This window comes from Chlamydotis macqueenii, chromosome 3, assembly GCF_036417535.1.
Source record: "Chlamydotis macqueenii isolate bChlMac1 chromosome 3, bChlMac1.mat, whole genome shotgun sequence".
NCBI classification, from domain to species: domain Eukaryota; kingdom Metazoa; phylum Chordata; class Aves; order Otidiformes; family Otididae; genus Chlamydotis; species Chlamydotis macqueenii.
In genome coordinates this window covers 87,129,762-87,145,493 of record NC_141558.1, presented here as the reverse complement: position 1 = coordinate 87,145,493, position 15,732 = coordinate 87,129,762, and the positions used below count along the sequence as shown (strand labels likewise).

Genomic DNA, 15,732 nt, shown 5'->3' with positions numbered 1-15,732 from the left:
GAGGGTAAGATGGAGCGGCCCCTGTGGCAACCCAAAGCAGGGCATCCCAAAGCCTCCTCCACGCCAGGGTGGGCAGAAGAAGCTGCCTGTGTCGGGCTCTCATAGGTGGGGATGGGGACAGGGCCAGAGCGTTCCTTTGTGGGTGTGGTGGCAGGACCGTGCTACAGCTGGTTTTGAATGTCCTGGTTGCCCTTCCCTCGGGCAAGGGACACGGCTCCTGACTGTGTGCAGCCTGCTCCTTGCGTAGCTGGGGTTTGCTGCCTTGGGGCAAGGTGGGGTAGGTTAGAAAGCAGGTGCTCTGCACAGGCCCGTGGGGAGCAGCTGGATGGCAGCTCCTGCAGCGAGGTGGTACGGGCACGGCCTGCCCAGCTGTAGCCAGGCACAAGGGGAGAAGGAGCCCCACAGCTGGTGACGTCTGTTGGGATCACCATGTTCAGCCCTAGCACCAGAAGGACGGCGGTGTGGAGCTTTTTCCCAGGGCTGGGCCAGGCCATGCCAAACGAGGTGAGCTGAGCTGGTCATGCCAGGCCAAGCCATGCTATGCTGGGCCGTGTGGGCCATCCTGGGCTAAGCAAGGCCAGGCCAAGCTGTGCTGGTCTATGCTGGGCCGTGCCATGCCAGAGAGAGCCATGCTGCACCACGCTGGGCAGTGCGGTGCCAGGCTGAGCGCCGCTGTGGCCATGCCTGTTGGCAGCGGCACCAGCCGGCATAGCCACACCATGAGTCACGAAGGGCGTGCACGGGCAGCCCCACTGCGGGAAGCCCCAGGGCAGCGGGACCTGCAAGGGGCAGCTGGTGGGGTGGGTGCCCACCCATGACTGCCAGGGATGCTGGGTCAGCTGGTGGTGGGGTTGCCAGCTGTGACTGCTGGGGCTTGCAGGAGTGAGGTGGTGCGGGCACGGCTTCACCAGGCATGAGGAAAGGAGAGGAGACCCCACAGCGGGTGACATCCATTGTGACCACCGTGCTCAGCCCTGGCACCAAGAGGACAACAAGTCCCGGGACGAGGCGCAGTGCAGAGTTTCACCCAGCTAAGCTGGGGTGCCAGCAGCGTGGGGTAGCGCCATGTCACTCCCCCAAAACCCTTTCCCAGAGGAAAGTCACTTCCTCTTCTCCCAGCGCCGGTTTCTGTGTGCGCCGAGCCCTTCGCTCGGAGCAGCGGCGGAAGGAGCTCGGCGGTGCCGCCCCCCCGCCGGGAGCTGGGAGGGGGGGACAGCAGACCCGGTAAATCCCTTCCCGGTAAGCTGTCAGCGCTTCTGCCCCTTTAATTCCCCCTCCCACCTCCCTCTCGGCTTTGCTCGCACATCCTGCCCGCCCAAACCCCACCTTCCGCGAGGCCGTGCCGAGCCGGGCTGGGCTGGAGCGGGCAGGGCGGTGGCGGCGGCAGCTTCCGTAAGTCCATCATCCCCCCTTCCTCCATCCTCATCCTCACCCTTATCCGACCCCTAGCACCGGGGTGGGGGGTGGCCCCCGGCTGCTTCCCCTGGGCTCTGAGCTGCTCCAGGCTTGCCTATCCCCCCTCCACCCCTCCCCTTTTTATCCGCGGGGATTGTTGCGTTAGATAACGTAGCCGCAAAGACACCCAGACTCTTCCCAAATCAGGGCGGCGAGTCAACCGGATACCGCAGCCAGGCGGGATGCGGTGCTGACCTCCAAGGCAAGGCCGGGGTTTCGTCGAGTGGGCGAGGGAACGTCAAGGGGAGATTGTGGGAAACGAGGAGTCTTGGTGACCCGAAGGGTTGGGAAGGGCCCGAGAGCTGCTTGCGCAGTTTTGGGACCCTAAGGGGCGACTCTGGCTTCCTCGCCCCGAGCTGAGTATGCGGCAGGATGCGGTGCCCGGGCTCGGCCGGGCTGTTTTAAGGAAGGGAGCTCCCCCTTCCTTCGGTCTCCGATAGCAGCTGGCGAACCAGAGGTCTGCAGAGATTTTTGGCTGGACTTCAGCGATGATGCTGTCCAGGGGCGGGGGCGGGTCAGTACGGGCTACGGTGCAGGAGGTGGCAGGGACCATGCGGGGACCGGCGTGTCTTTCTGCTCCCACCTGGAAGGGACCAGAGGTGGCTCCGATTCTGAAAGCATCATATTGTGGTTGGATGTTGCCTGGTGTGGAAAACTGTCCTGCAGGCTTGGCTTATCCCTGCACGCACTTTCCTCTCCCGTGGAGGACCTGCAGTGACCATCAGCATCAGCTTTCGGGGGTGTCAGCAACCCACCCCGCTGCTCAAGGCTCTGCATGGTTCCTGTCCCATCCTGGGGTCTGAAATGTTTTTCCTCACTCTGCGCTTGCGTGACCTCCGTCTGCCACTGAGCACAACCTTCCCGAGTATTTTGAGCCACAGAGCTAAGAATAACTTGCATGGTGCCCGTGTCCGCAGCCATGTCCAGTGCCGGTAGGCAGGGTGGGAGAGGGTGCAGGGAGCCTGGCAGGGGCTGTGGGGAGGGGGGCTTCCCCAGCCCTCGGCAGGCTGCTGTGTGAGTGCTGGGGAGGTGGTGAGGTGGGAGCTGGAGGTTGTGCGGGCGGCTATGTTTGGGATTCCTTCTCTCGCAGCCCCCCTGGGCTCTGGGCAGCGGCTCCGACCGGAGGAGCCATCCTGCCAGCTCTGCAGGCAATGAGCGCCCTGCCACTGGGAAAGGCTGCCAGGGTGCTGGCTGCGGAGCTGGAGTGGGAGGGAAGAGATGATGAAAAAGTGCTGAGCTTCATAGATTTGGGGCCATTGTAGAGGAGAGAAAGGCTGGCACTGCCTTGGAGAAGGATAGTGGGTTTAGAGCATCCCAGGGCAGGCGGAGTGATGGGGAGGCATAGATTTTCTTTCTGAAAAGCTTCTGGCTAGGGCAGCCCCTTGGGTTAGCAGCCAGGTTTGTGCCCTATACACATGACAAGAGCTTGCACCCTTTTTGCTGTTGCCTGCCTTCACTTAGCTATCACAACTTCGGGACAAGGAGAGCCGCCTCTCCGGAGCCAGGCTGCACCCTGCTCCCCTGGGACAGGGTGCTGGGGAGGCAGCAGGCCAGCGCTGGCATGCGAGCCCGCTGCTTTGAGTGGGATTTTGGCTCCAGGGTTATTTACCCAAGGATCGCTCTGCTGACCTGCGCAGAGAAACATTTAAAGTGTTCAGCACCAGCCCCGCTGAGCAGGAGCTGAGATGGCTGGGAAGCAGGGCAGGGTGAGCCGCAAACGCCGGTGGGCCTGTGGTGGTGGCACCAGCCCCACGGCCCGGCTGCAGGTGACCCTGCTTGCATGGGGGGGCTTGAACCAGACGGCCCCCAGCGGCCCCTTCCAGCCCGGGCGGTGGGATGGGCACGGGCACTGGCTCCTGCTGCGGATGCCTGAGCGGGGTCAATGGTGGCTGGGCGCAGGGAGGGGATGTGGAGCTTGCCCCATGGCAGCGGGTGCAGTGGGGCAGGGCTGCAGGGCCAGGCATGCCTGGCAGCTGTGTCACGCCGGTTCGAAGCGCCCAGCCATGAGCTGCTGGTTAAACCTCTCTGGGAGGAAGGCCTGTGGCGAGGCTTTCGCAAGGGCATGGGACTGGTGCGGTGCGGGAGGTTTGCCCGGATCTCCTGGTGCCAGGGTACCCCGCTGCACCCCGCGTCCCTTCCCCGCTGCCTCCCATCAGGCTGATCTGCTGGCCGCTGGTGAAATTTGAGTCACCCTGCTTGTGCCTGTGGTGTGCTGGGAAGGGCCGTCCCGCCTCTTCCTTCCCTCGTCTTCCTCTGGCCCCATAGATAGAGCTTTTTCTGCACCCCACTGGGCTCCTCCCTTCCCGACCCTATTGACTCAGTGCCCTGGCAGCTCTTTCGAGGGAGAGGCGCCTGGGGCTGGCAGAAGCTGTGAGATGGCCGCTGACGCCCTCCCAGCTGCGACGGGTGAGGAGGAGCCAGGACGAGGGAAGGTCCTGGAAAGCTGCGTGCCGGGAGGAGAGGCTGTCGGGGACAGAAAAGTGCCGGAAATTCCTCCAGGCTCGGCCTTTCCCTGCAGCAGGGACGGGACGGGACAGGACTGGAGAGCCGCAGCATTGCTGCTGGTGGGCTACCTCCTCCCAGCCAACACTCGAAGCGGCTCTGCTTCTCCGACGTCCCTACAGACAGTAGGGCTGCCATGGCTGGGCTGGAGGCCACAGCTCAAAACAGGGCTGCTGCCAGGGATGGGATTTGGGGAGGTCCTCCCTGCGCGTGGGCCCACCCTGGGAATACCCTGTGTGCCTCGGTGCCACAGGGCAATGCTGACGGAGAAGGTCCCTGCTGTGGGTGTGGTGGGGAATTGGGGATCCGGCCTCCGAGCCTGGCACTGTGTGAAGTGGCTGATATCCCCAGGGCAGTGCACAGGTACCGGGCCATGCCTCAGCCCGCCGTGCCCGTTTCGTTGCAGGGAGCGGAGCTGAAGGTAGCGCTGCTGGTGCCCGGCTATGATGCCCTTTGGTGGGATGGCTGCCCGTCTGCAGAGGGACCGCCTGAGAGCCGAGGGGGTCGGCCAACACAACAACTCCATCAAGTACCTCAACCAGGACTATGAGACCCTCAAACAGGAGTGCATTGAGAGCGGCACCCTCTTTAGGGATCCCCAGTTCCCAGCCGGCCCCTCCGCCCTCGGATTCAAGGAGCTGGGGCCTCACTCCAGCAAGACACGGGGGGTGGAGTGGAAGCGTCCGTCGGTAAGTGCTGGGCTTGCTTCTCCTCCAGCTGGGCTGGTCCTGCCATGTCTGCACTGATGTGCTTTGCCAAGCTGCAGCCTGGCCCTGGCCTGTTCCTCTCCGTGCGCAAAGTCCCTTGAGTGCTCTTTTCCCAAGAGCCTAGAGCAATGCCCCATGAGCGTCTGCTCGGAAAAGCATCATGTCTAGCAGGCCCTGCTTCCTCTGGGCAGCAGACCATGGGCTGGGTTATGGGTGGGTTATGTCATTGCTTCTAGGTGTTGTGGCATTGGATGTGTCACCTTCAGTGACTGGGGCTTTTGAGAGTGTATATCCACTGGTACAATGAGTGTCGGGGAATGCCGTTAGTCTATTTAGCTGTGTCCTCCCGTGGCTTCAGCAGAAGGCCTTGCCTTGCCTTACTGTGATGGCCTTGGGGTTGCAGTCAAGCAGATTTCCCTGGCAGAGGACAGGTGGGGTGCACCTCTCGGGGACCATATACACTTCCTCCCGAGTCAGAGCTGCAGAGGGTGCCAGCCCCCAAAAAGCCCAGGCGCTGCTGAGATTCAGCACCAGCATCTGATTCTCTCCTCCTCCCACAGGAATTAGTGGATGACCCTCAGTTCATCGTTGGTGGTGCAACCCGGACAGACATCTGCCAGGGGGCTCTGGGTGAGTGCCGGAGCTCTGTCCCCAGACCTTGGTCCAGAGAGCGGTGGCCGGGTAGGGGTGGTGTGGCATGGCATGGAGAAGAGGTGTTTGTGTGAGGTTGAGGGGGGACCAGTTTCACAGCTCCTTTCCCCAGGCCCGTGCATCACGTTTTCATGCCAGCCTCTGCGCAACCTGTGTACCAAAGGTTTCCTTCCCATTTAGTGTGGTGGAAACTGAAAGGCAGGGAACACCCTGTGCCTGCTGGTGGCTCTAGGTTAAGGCTCCACAAAAATGGGTTGATGTGTGCCCAGCTTGACTGTGCTAAGGTCAGGGGAGATGCTGGGCGGATCCATGCCTTACACATGCCGACAACAATGCCAGGAGCTGCTCCAAAGAGCTCACTGCTTTGGTAACTGGTGGAGGATGGCAGCTGGATGGCAGTAACAAACTGAGGTGAAGTCATGACAGTGTTTGCAAAGCAACGTGGTGTGGCAGATGGGAACTGAGAGGAGAGCCGTGAAGTACAAGTGGTGATTTGTCATTGCTCCAGGGGTGTGTCTCCCAAGGCAAAGGCACAAGAGACAAGGAGAGCAGTGTCAATGGGCTGGGTAGGCTGGCAGGGCTGGCAACTGGGATTTCGTGGTCATCGGAACCAGATCTGGGTACCACCAAGAGCGTCATCCCGATCTGGATCAAGTTGGGCACTTGATTGGGACTATCATGTACCTTAGCACACACAGCACGCTGGCTTCAGGGCTGACCACATTTAATGCATCCAGTAATTAGAACAAACCTGAGGTGGTAACTGGAGTATGTAACAGCCCGGAGCACTGCGATGGCATTCATTTGGTCTTTAGAAAGTCTGAAATTCCGTTTTGTCAAACCACAGCCCGGTACAGGTTATGCAGGCTCAAGGCTAAGGTGTGGCAGGCTTCAAAGGCAAAAGAGACAGGGGAACCAAGGCAAAAAAATTAGAGCGCAGCGCTGGCCTGGAGCAGCACTTGTGGTTAAAAGCACTTGGAAGGAAAAGTGCAGTGGTGTTGCCCGCAATTTGAGAAGCCGGGGCAGCAGCATTAAACCTCTCGCTTGATAAAATATTCTTTTAAATGCAAAGTGTAATTCCACTGCAGAACTCACTGTCTGAGGTGCGGAGGGCAATCACACGAATGAGTCCCAGGAGGGTCTAGATAAACGTCTGTAGGAGGGGGCTGTTGGTGCTGACAGTATGTGGTGGTCTGGACGCAGGCTCCAGCTCAGGGAGGGTCATTCCCTGTTTCCTTGGGCTGATACTTCTCTCTGAGGCAGGCTGAACGATCCTGGCTCCATGAGCTCCGTTTGTCTGCTGGACCCTCCCTGGTTTCTCCGTGTGCTTTTTGAGCTGGGGAACCCCAAACGTTTGCAAGGAGAGCACGCCACAGGCTCCTACACATCCACCGCCTACCGTCCCCAGCTAGGGAGGTGGTGGGTGCTCACACTGGCTTCCTCTCCTTCCCCAGGTGACTGCTGGCTGCTGGCTGCAATCGGCTCCCTCACACTCAATGAGGAGCTCCTGCACCGCGTAGTGCCCCACGGGCAGAGCTTCCAGGATGACTATGCTGGCATCTTCCACTTCCAGGTGGGCTGGGAGCTCCTGGCTCTCCACGGCTGGTGGGCTGAGGGTGGGAGGGAGAGCGGTGGGCTGAGGGCATCTCTCTGGGGTAGGGCTGAGCAAGTCATGTGATGCTCTGAGCTCACTCTGCTCTCTCCTGACACCCCAGATCTGGCAGTTCGGCGAGTGGGTGGACGTGGTGGTGGACGACCAGCTGCCCACCAAGGACGGGGAGCTCCTGTTTGTGCACTCGGCAGAGTGCACCGAGTTCTGGAGTGCTCTGCTGGAGAAGGCCTATGCCAAGTGGGTACCCTTGTGGCGGGCGTGTGGGCAGGTGGGGAACCTCACTGCTCGGGGTGGAGGGGAGGGGTCTCTTCTATCCCTGCCCCTGTTTGTGCTGGGTGCCTGGGGAGCAGCGGTGTGCTGTGTCCTTGTCACCCCACGTACCCCTCTTACCGGCTGGTGCTCAGGCTGAACGGCTGCTACGAGGCGCTCTCAGGGGGCAGCACCACCGAGGGCTTCGAGGACTTCACTGGTGGCGTGGCAGAGATGTATGACCTCAAACGGCCGCCACGCAACATGGGCCACATCATCCGCAAGGCGCTGGAGAGGGGCTCCCTGCTGGGCTGCTCCATTGATGTAAGTGGTGCGCCGGGATGAGCCAAGGGCTCTGTGCCAGCGGTGGCCAAAGCAAGGCCTTGCAACCTGAGATGGTGTCAACGGTCTCCTCACTGGAGGGGACACTGGGCAGGAGGTTCTATCTTTCCCCTGTTAGCAGAGCACCCTTTCCAGAGCCAGTGTGGCAGCCCCGGGGCGCAGCGAGTGGGGCTGCAGCCCAGCTGCTGGCAACAGGCTCCTTTGGATGGAGCGGGAATGCCCGTCTCAAGCGTGGGCTGTTAAACAAGGGTCTGCCTATAGCTCTGGCCATGTCTTGTGTCAGCATCTGAGAATTATCTGGAGCAGGGTTTTCCATCTGTTACCTCTCATGGAAGCATTTTCTTGCTTTCTGAAGTTTGAGTGTTTCATTGATGGATCTTTAGGGTCTTCTGTCTGGAAAATTGTCCTTACATTGTCCTCAGCCAGCAGCCTTTGAGCAGAGGGTGCTGGTACCTGCTTCTTCTCTTGGTTGGAGCAGTGCAAAGTGAGGGGAGTTCTCCACATGGTGGAGGAAAGGGGTAGGGATAGGACTACCTGAATTTAATCACGTTCACTTGAGCTTTGTGCCTTCTCCTCAGATCACAAGTGCCTTTGATATGGAAGCAGTGACCTTCAAGAAGCTGGTGAAGGGCCACGCCTATTCTGTCACAGCCTTCAGAGAAGTGAGTTGGCTATGGGAGACTTTAATAACAATAAAACAGCCTGGTCTCTTAGCATAGGACTCAACCTCCTGTGTCTGGTGGCCGGCAGGTGAACTACCGGGGTCAGCAGGAACAGCTCATCCGTATCCGGAACCCCTGGGGTCAAGTGGAGTGGACTGGAGCCTGGAGCGATGGGTGAGTTGGACAGATGGGACGTCATTCCCATTACTGCTGGCAGGCCAGCGAGCACTGCACATGTTGCAATTGAGTGCACCGCACTGCTGAGGGGAAGTTCACAGCATGCGGTGCCCTTCGCATCGGTGAGGGGGGCGGTTGAGGGCTGGCTCTGAAGTGCTCTCGATTCACCTTGAGTCGTCCTCATCTAATTATCGCTCTCCTGTGACTCCAGCTCCTCTGAGTGGGACAACATTGACCCTGGTGACAGGGAAGAGCTGCAGCTGAAGATGGAGGACGGAGAGTTCTGGTGAGTGAGTGCCAGAGTAAAGCGCTGCTTTTCTTCGGCAGCAAGCCTGAGAAGGACCAGAGGAGCTGGGGAGAGATCCCACGGTCCCGATCCACCTGAAACACATGAGCTGCCTTTATGAGCTGGGTTTCCAGCACCGGAGAGCCTGCTAGCGTTTTCTCATCTGATCTAGTTAATCATTTTCCTCCCTTCAAGGAAATTGAGCCCAACTAAATGCAAAATAAACATCTAGGAAGGGTAAACATCCCTTCTCCCCCAAACCCAGCAGCGGGCTTTAAATGAGCTATAACTGCTCCAGGTAAAAGATCTTGCTGTCACTTAATTCTTCCAAAATGTTGGCTGGGTCCGGAGGTGCTTGCGTTCTCCTCCCCGCCCTGCAGCAGTGCCCTGGCCTCAGCCTCTGCCCACCTCATGCAGGATGTCTTTCCGGGACTTCATGAGAGAGTTCTCCAGGCTGGAAATCTGCAACCTGACCCCTGATGCCCTCACCAAGGACGAGCTCAGCAGGTGGCACACACAGGTGTTTGAGGGCACATGGCGCCGGGGGAGCACTGCCGGGGGCTGCAGGAATCACCCAGGTACCTCTACCCCCAGCATCTCTGCTTTTGGCAGCACGATTGGGCCGGGTGTCTCATGCACATGTCCTCTTCCTCCCAGCCACGTTCTGGATCAACCCCCAGTTTAAGATCAAGCTGCTGGAAGAGGATGATGACCCTGGGGACGATGAGGTGGCCTGCAGCTTCCTGGTGGCTCTGATGCAGAAGCATCGGCGGCGGGAACGACGAGTGGGGGGCGACATGCACACCATCGGCTTCGCTGTCTACGAGGTAACCCCTGCCCGCCCAGATGCTGCTTCCCTGGGATGAGCTCAGCCCTGCCAGTCCTACCTGGACCTGGCACCTCAGTCCTCAAGGAAACCTTTCCTACCTGCTTTGGCCAGTCTGTGGGTTAATGTCCCCTGTCCCGTGCTCTTCACGCTGTAAGGGATGGGGGCAAGTACTGGGATTCTGATTTTTTTTTTTTTTTTTTTTTTTTTTCCCTTTTCTCTCCTCCCCGCAGGTTCCTGAGGAGGTACGTCCTGAGCCACTGTGGAGCCTAGCCCCTCTTGGAGGGAAGCGCAAGAGTGGGCAGGAATGGGTTAATACAAATGCATGCATCTGCACCCAGTGGTGTGGGAGCTCCCACCTCCCTGGCAGTGGCTAGGGTGCTAGTGGGCACTGGGCACCCCCATACGGGAGGGATGGCTCCTACTGGGACATCTCTGCCCTGCCCAACAGGGACTGGCTTTTGTCCTGCCACTCCCTGTAGGTCCCCTGGCTCCATTGTGGGGCTGTGGTCCCCAAGCGTGTTCATTCCCCCAGGCCCAGGGCAGCCAGAACGTGCACTTGAAGAAGGACTTCTTCCTGCGAAACCAGTCGCGGGCACGGTCCGAGACCTTCATCAACCTGCGGGAGGTGAGCAACCAGATCCGGCTGCCCCCCGGCGAGTACATCGTTGTGCCTTCCACCTTCGAGCCGCACAAGGAGGCCGACTTCATCCTGCGGGTCTTTACCGAGAAGCAGTCGGACACGATGTGAGTCCCTACCTGACCAGGCAATGGCTTGTGTCTGTGAGCGGTGGGACATCACCCCACTGCAGGCAGCTGGCTGGTGGGCTGGGGAGCCCCCTCATCACATTTTTTTTTTCCTCCTTTCTTGCCCCCAGGGAGCTGGATGAGGAGATCTCAGCAGATCTTGCAGATGAGGTGGGAGCCACCACTTTGGTTTGGTTGGTGCTGAGGCTCTGGGGCTTGGGAGGGGGAGCTGCAGGCAAGAGGTGGCTGCTTGGGTTTGGCACGTTGCTGTGGCTGGAGAGAGGCTGGCAGGGTCGAGGTGGTGGGGATATGGGAAGTAACAAAGATGAGAAGAACAAAGAAGAGTTTCCCTTCCAGTTTGGGTTTGCTGAGCCTGGGAGGCAAGGCAGAGCTCGGGTTTGACCACTAACCTCTTTTTTCTGCCCTGCGTCACCCCTGGAGGAAATAACTGAGGATGACATAGAGGATGGCTTCAAGAACATGTTCCAGCAGCTGGCAGGGGAGGTGGGTATGGCGGCACTGAGCTCTGGGAGGCCCTAGACCTGAGGAGGGGACAGGACAGGACCTCTGGCTGTGAGAGCTCCAGCTCACCCCACTCTTGCTTAGTCCAATCCTGCAGACAAGTCCATCTCTGCCACAGCTCAGCCCAGCTGCCCCCAGGGGTGGTGTGACGGGAGCAGGTTTGGGGAAGGGGCATCCAGCTGTGGGCCAAACTCTTCTGGGCATGCCAGAAATGCAATGGCACACTGATGTTTTGTGACTAAGGCAGAGATGTTTAGGCAGGAGGGGGAGAATGGCCACAAGTGGGATGGAGAGCAGGCAAGGGGTGCTGCTAACTCTGCTCCTGCTGCAGGACATGGAAATCAGCGTCTTCGAGCTCCGGACTATTCTGAACAGAGTTATCGCTAGACGTAAGCACTGTCCTTCCCGCCCCTTGCTCCCTGCGGCCCAGGCCTGCTCAGGAGGTTGGGTTTTCATGCACATGCTCAACCTTCTCCTTCCTCCTCAGACAAAGATCTGAAGACGGATGGGTTCAGTCTGGACTCCTGCCGCAACATGGTCAACCTGATGGATGTATCCTCTTGGTGCTGCAGGCAGGGACCAGCTTCCCTGGTGCTCAGCCTGCTGGTAGCAAGGCTCCTCTGCGGGAGCTGGGGCTCAGCTCTCCAGCCACGCCGAGGCTGTTCATCCAGAGGAAGGAAGGAAGGGATCCTTGTGGCTTCAGGGCCTTACACCCTTGGGCTTTAGCAGCAGTTTTTTTCGCAAAGGGCCGTCAGCTCCTCTGTGTGCTTTGGGTCCTGGCTCTGCTGCCAGCAGCCCAGCCGAGCCCCGCTCCGGGAGGAAGCGTTCTGTGCTTCCCTTGCTCTCAGGCTCCCCAGCCTGACAAGCTGTGATGCCTTTGAGGCGCTGCTGGACGGGAACGAGGGCTGTTGGGTTTCTTTCCCCCGAAACCATCTTGTCCAACAGTTGAGGGTGAGAGGTGTAAAGCAGCAGGAGCCATGGCCTGTGTTTCTGCTTGCAAAAGGACATGCAGCTGAGGGGTCAGGCAAGGGTAGAGGAACCCTTCCAAGCCCTTCTCCAACCTGGCCCTGCAGCGTCCCCTTTTGCTGCAGGCCAGCCCAGTTTTGCTCTGAGGACACCATAGCAATGTGCTTCCTACATCAGTAGCATGTCTGCTCCTGGGGAGTGGCATGGCAGTCAGTTTCACTTTCCCCACTGGGTTGCAGGCTCTGATCTTGCTGATGCTGCAGGACAGAGAGGGGAAGTCAGGGGGAAAATTGGGCAGGTCAAGTGTGGCCAGGATCTTCTCACCTCAGGTGGCTGGGATCTGATGGCTTTGCCTTTATGCCACACCCTTTGCTGGCCACTCTCTCCTTGACCCTCTGCTCCCCAGAAAGATGGCAGTGCCCGCCTCGGGCTGGTGGAGTTCCAGATCCTGTGGAACAAGATCCGGAGCTGGCTAGTAAGGAGGAGTGGGGGTCATGATGCACTGCAGAGGGGTAGCACCCCTCCTGGGTCAGCAGGGTGAGGGGACAGCCAGGCTGGAGGCCACAGGAGAGCCTGCCCTTCATCTCCTCTGTGGTGTTTTTGCAGACGATCTTCCGCCAGCACGACCTGGATAAGTCGGGCACCATGAGCTCCTATGAGATGCGCATGGCTCTAGAGTCAGCTGGTAGGTCTGGAGAAGGATGAGGCTGGGAGCTGGGGAGAGGGGGCTCCTGCTGTCAGAGCTCAGTCCCATGTGGCTGGAGAAGAGTGAAACCAGCCTGTTGCTGCCACCTGTTGTGGCAGTGAGATGTGGCCCATGCCTGCGCTGGGGTCTCTTCATCCCAGCTGGGCCAAGTGCTGGAGCCTTGGAGTTAGGGATGCATGCAAGGTGGTCCCAGCCTCTGTCCTCCTCTGACCTGCAGGGTCCCATCCTGGCAAAGCAGAGGCCTGGGGGGGGGGAATCAGTGAGCTAACTAGTCATGTGGCTCCAGGGAGAGCATCTCCTCTTCCTGCTGAAGCTGGACACTGTCCCCTTCCTTGGGTGGGTTGGTGGCCCCTTTGGGTGGGGGCATGGACTTTCCATAGTTAAACCCTCCTTTCCTGCCTCCCTAGGGTGCTGACTGCTTTCTGCCTTGCAGGTTTCAAGCTGAACAACAAGCTGCATCAGGTGGTGGTGGCCCGCTATGCCGACGCTGACATGGGTGTGGACTTTGACAACTTTGTCTCCTGCCTTGTGAAGCTAGAGGCCATGTTCAGTGAGTGGTGGCTCTGGGACAGGGAGGACAGGGACAAAAGGACGTGTTGCTCACCTTGCTCTTGTGCCTTTCCTTTGCAGGGTTCTTCTACAGCATGGACCCCGATGGCACCGGCACTGCCGTCATTAACTTCTCCGAGGTGAGAACTCAGCCCAGTGGGAGATGGGGTGGGGGACAAGGCATTACAGTGAATGGGGCACCTGGGGTGGGTGGTGGAAAGCCCCCCAGCCCCTTGTGTAGGGAGAGAACCCATGAAGGTCAAGATGAGAAAACGGGATTGCTGCAGGCTCTGTTTTTCCTGGAGAGCTGTCAAAGTTGACATGAGGGCATATGGAAAATGCACCAGCCCCTGCTCATCCTTTCTCCCTCTTCTTCCCAGTGGCTGCTGCTGACGATGTGCGGCTAGGAGACACAACAGATCCGCTGCGGCTGGGACACCTCAGCGGGCCAGGCCCCCTCCAAGTGCCTCCCCTTGGATCTGTGGACACAGGATACTCTTCTCCCCTTGCTCCATCCTACGCTGAGCCACCAGTCCTGCCTCCCAGCAAGCCTCACAGCACCCTCTCTGGTGGACCAAGGGTCGAAGGCAGGCAGGGGATGGCCTTCTCCTCTTACGGGCTGCGCTTCTTTCCACTCCCTCCCTCCTCTCTCCCCACCCCAGAACAGGAGGAGGGTGAGCAGCATGGGGCACCTGTGCATCCCTGCACCCAGCTTGGTGGGAGTGAAGGGGCAGGCTGGGGACTGCCTGCAGAGCAGGGAGGGGCAGGAGCTGCAGGGGGAAGAGAGGGGGAACTCGTATCGCTTGTTCTAGCGCTGTCCCATCCCTGCTGGCACGCATCGCCTGTCTCTGCGCACACCTGGGAGCATCAGCAGGTACTGCCTTACTCAGACAGAGGCAGCGGGTTCCTGGGGAGTCGGAGTGGCCTTCTGGGAAGAGGAAGGGCCATACTCTTCTTTTTGAAGCCCTTGCACTGCACTCATAACCACTAAGCACGACCAAAGCATGGAGCCCACTGGCTCTTTCTGCGTGGCCTTCAACACATCCCTCCCACCTCCATGCCCCTGCCTTTGCTCCACCACTGGGTCAAGCCCCACAACTTAAGCACTGAATGTTTGGGGGCTCCCCCACCATGTGAACATGTGCCACCCTGTAGTGCAGCAGAAGCTCCTCTCCCACGTGGGCACAGCAGTACCACCACTGTCACAGCAGCCTGGCCTCCTTTCCCATCCCTGGGCACTCCTGAGGCATCTGCTGCCCCTGCTTATGGCCCACACCAGGGCTGGGGGGGCAGCACCCAAGAGGCAATGCCTTCCCCCAGAGAGGAGGGGGAGGGTGGTTTAGGGGGTCGCGTTCTCCTGCACACAGCTGGGGGGGGGGAAGTTTCCCCCCCTTTCCCTCACCCTCTCATAGTTACACTCTCCTCTTCCCTTGGGCTCCTTGGCCCAGTGCCAACATATTTGCACTTCTCTGTGCTCCCCTACTCCCCTCACCTTATTCTGGGGTAACAGGGAGGCTCCAGCTTGGCAGTGGGCGACAGCCCATCCTTTGCCCTGTAGAGGCAGGCAGGCAGTTATCTTCTCCCAGACCCCTGTCGTCACTGGAGGACGCGCCTGCAGCAATAACCACTGCTGCCCGCCTGGCAGCTTCGCTTCCTCGCCCGCTCACCACACACTCCGGGAATAAACCAAGATCTGTTGGATGTGTGGCCCGGGCAGTGACTTGGGGGGTCGCGTCCTCCCTCTGCTCGCTGGGCCTGGGCTGGGGGGATGAGACGTGGAGCCAAGCCGAAGGCACGCTGCTTGCCCAGCCTGGGCCATGGATGGAGGAACAGCACTGGGTACAGGTCTTGCTGTGGGGGTGGTGGGGTCCATATCCCCTAGGATTTTATAAAACTCGCCTCTTCCTTTGCAGGAGGGTCTTAACGCCGACACGCAGGGGCAGCACCATGGAAAAGAGGTGGAAGAGAGCATTGCTCTTCAAAGGGAGAGCAAGCAGCATGCTGTTAGCAGGGCTGTTTGGTTATCCCAGGGATTTTTCAGGTGGAGGAAAAAACGATGCTTGCTCCCTGGTGTCGGTGGGAGGAAGAGGGTGTTAGTGCCAGACTGGGATGGGGGGCTGGGGCAGCTTCACCCCAGCCTGTGCCCCAGGGATGTGGGTGCAGCTGTGCTCCTGGCTCAGCTAGAGCAGCCCTGGGTCCGGCCACGGTGTCCCAAAGGCCTCCCAAGGGCACCACCGAGTGCCTTTGCCATGCAAGCAGCTGGAGCAGTTTAAACTCCCTGTCCCCTGGCCTTACCAGCGTCCCGGCGGCGGCTGAAGGCAGCCAGTGAGGCCAGGTTTGGCTCAGTGAACTTTGCGCTGGGGTTGATGAATGCTGCCCTGGCCAGCCCCTTGCCAAGGTCTCCTCTGCTGGTGGCAGAACTGGGGTCTGCTCTTAAAGAAAGGTGTCTGGGGAGGGGAAAGAGGGTCTGCTCGATGGGATTGAGTTGACTGTGGAGTGGGTGGGAGTGGAGGGCAGCTTGGAGCTCCAGACCCTGCAAAGGAACCACAGGAGGTATGTTACCCTGGGTAGGGTCCATGGTAGGCTGAAGACCTCATGAGGGCCTTTGAGGCCATGCAGGTTACAGCTGGAAAAAAAACCTTCTAGGAAAACGACAGTGGAGAGCTGGGTGGTGGGGCTTTTCAGTGTGTGGCTCAGAGCAGGACTTGCTGGCAAGCGTGTGCATCCTGCCCCTTGCTGACAGCCCAGCCGGCCCCAGGGGTGCTTGGCATTT

At 59.6% G+C, this 15,732-nt stretch overlaps 1 protein-coding gene across 3 annotated transcripts; it reads left to right on the top strand.

The window, feature by feature from the left end:
* The first annotated feature begins 1,274 nt into the window (after positions 1 to 1,274).
* Positions 1,275 to 14,660, top strand: CAPN11 (calpain 11). 3 transcript variants are annotated; one of them, XM_086743716.1, is made up of 22 exons: positions 1,275 to 1,392; positions 4,364 to 4,646; positions 5,225 to 5,294; positions 6,770 to 6,888; positions 7,031 to 7,164; positions 7,332 to 7,500; positions 8,097 to 8,180; positions 8,269 to 8,354; positions 8,569 to 8,643; positions 9,061 to 9,221; positions 9,301 to 9,470; positions 9,703 to 9,714; positions 10,005 to 10,216; positions 10,348 to 10,387; positions 10,658 to 10,720; positions 11,070 to 11,127; positions 11,226 to 11,290; positions 12,111 to 12,179; positions 12,311 to 12,389; positions 12,844 to 12,960; positions 13,041 to 13,099; positions 13,340 to 14,660. In XM_086743716.1, the coding sequence occupies exons 2-22, from the start codon at positions 4,401 to 4,403 to the stop codon at positions 13,364 to 13,366; spliced, it is 2,115 nt and encodes a 704-aa protein (XP_086599842.1). In that variant the 5' UTR covers positions 1,275 to 1,392; positions 4,364 to 4,400; the 3' UTR covers positions 13,367 to 14,660. The 3 variants fall into 3 exon arrangements, 1 of the variants encoding a protein (XP_086599842.1); XR_015258029.1 differs by lacking the exons at positions 1,275 to 1,392; positions 11,226 to 11,290; positions 12,111 to 12,179; ... (2 more) ...; positions 13,041 to 13,099; positions 13,340 to 14,660 and adding an exon at positions 2,092 to 2,387 and having other exon boundaries at positions 10,348 to 10,720; XR_015258030.1 differs by lacking the exons at positions 1,275 to 1,392; positions 11,226 to 11,290; positions 12,111 to 12,179; ... (2 more) ...; positions 13,041 to 13,099; positions 13,340 to 14,660 and adding an exon at positions 3,843 to 3,861 and having other exon boundaries at positions 10,348 to 10,720.
* The last annotated feature ends 1,072 nt before the right edge of the window (positions 14,661 to 15,732 follow it).

Coding starts and splice junctions, on each gene's coding strand:
- CAPN11 (XM_086743716.1), top strand. CDS start 4,401: ATGATGCCCTTTGGTGGGATGGCTGCCCGTCTGCAGAGGGACCGCCTG. Junction 5,295..6,769: donor CATCTGCCAGGGGGCTCTGG/GTGAGTGCCGGA, acceptor CTCCTTCCCCAG/GTGACTGCTGGCTGCTGGCT. Junction 12,961..13,040: donor GAAGCTAGAGGCCATGTTCA/GTGAGTGGTGGC, acceptor TTTCCTTTGCAG/GGTTCTTCTACAGCATGGAC.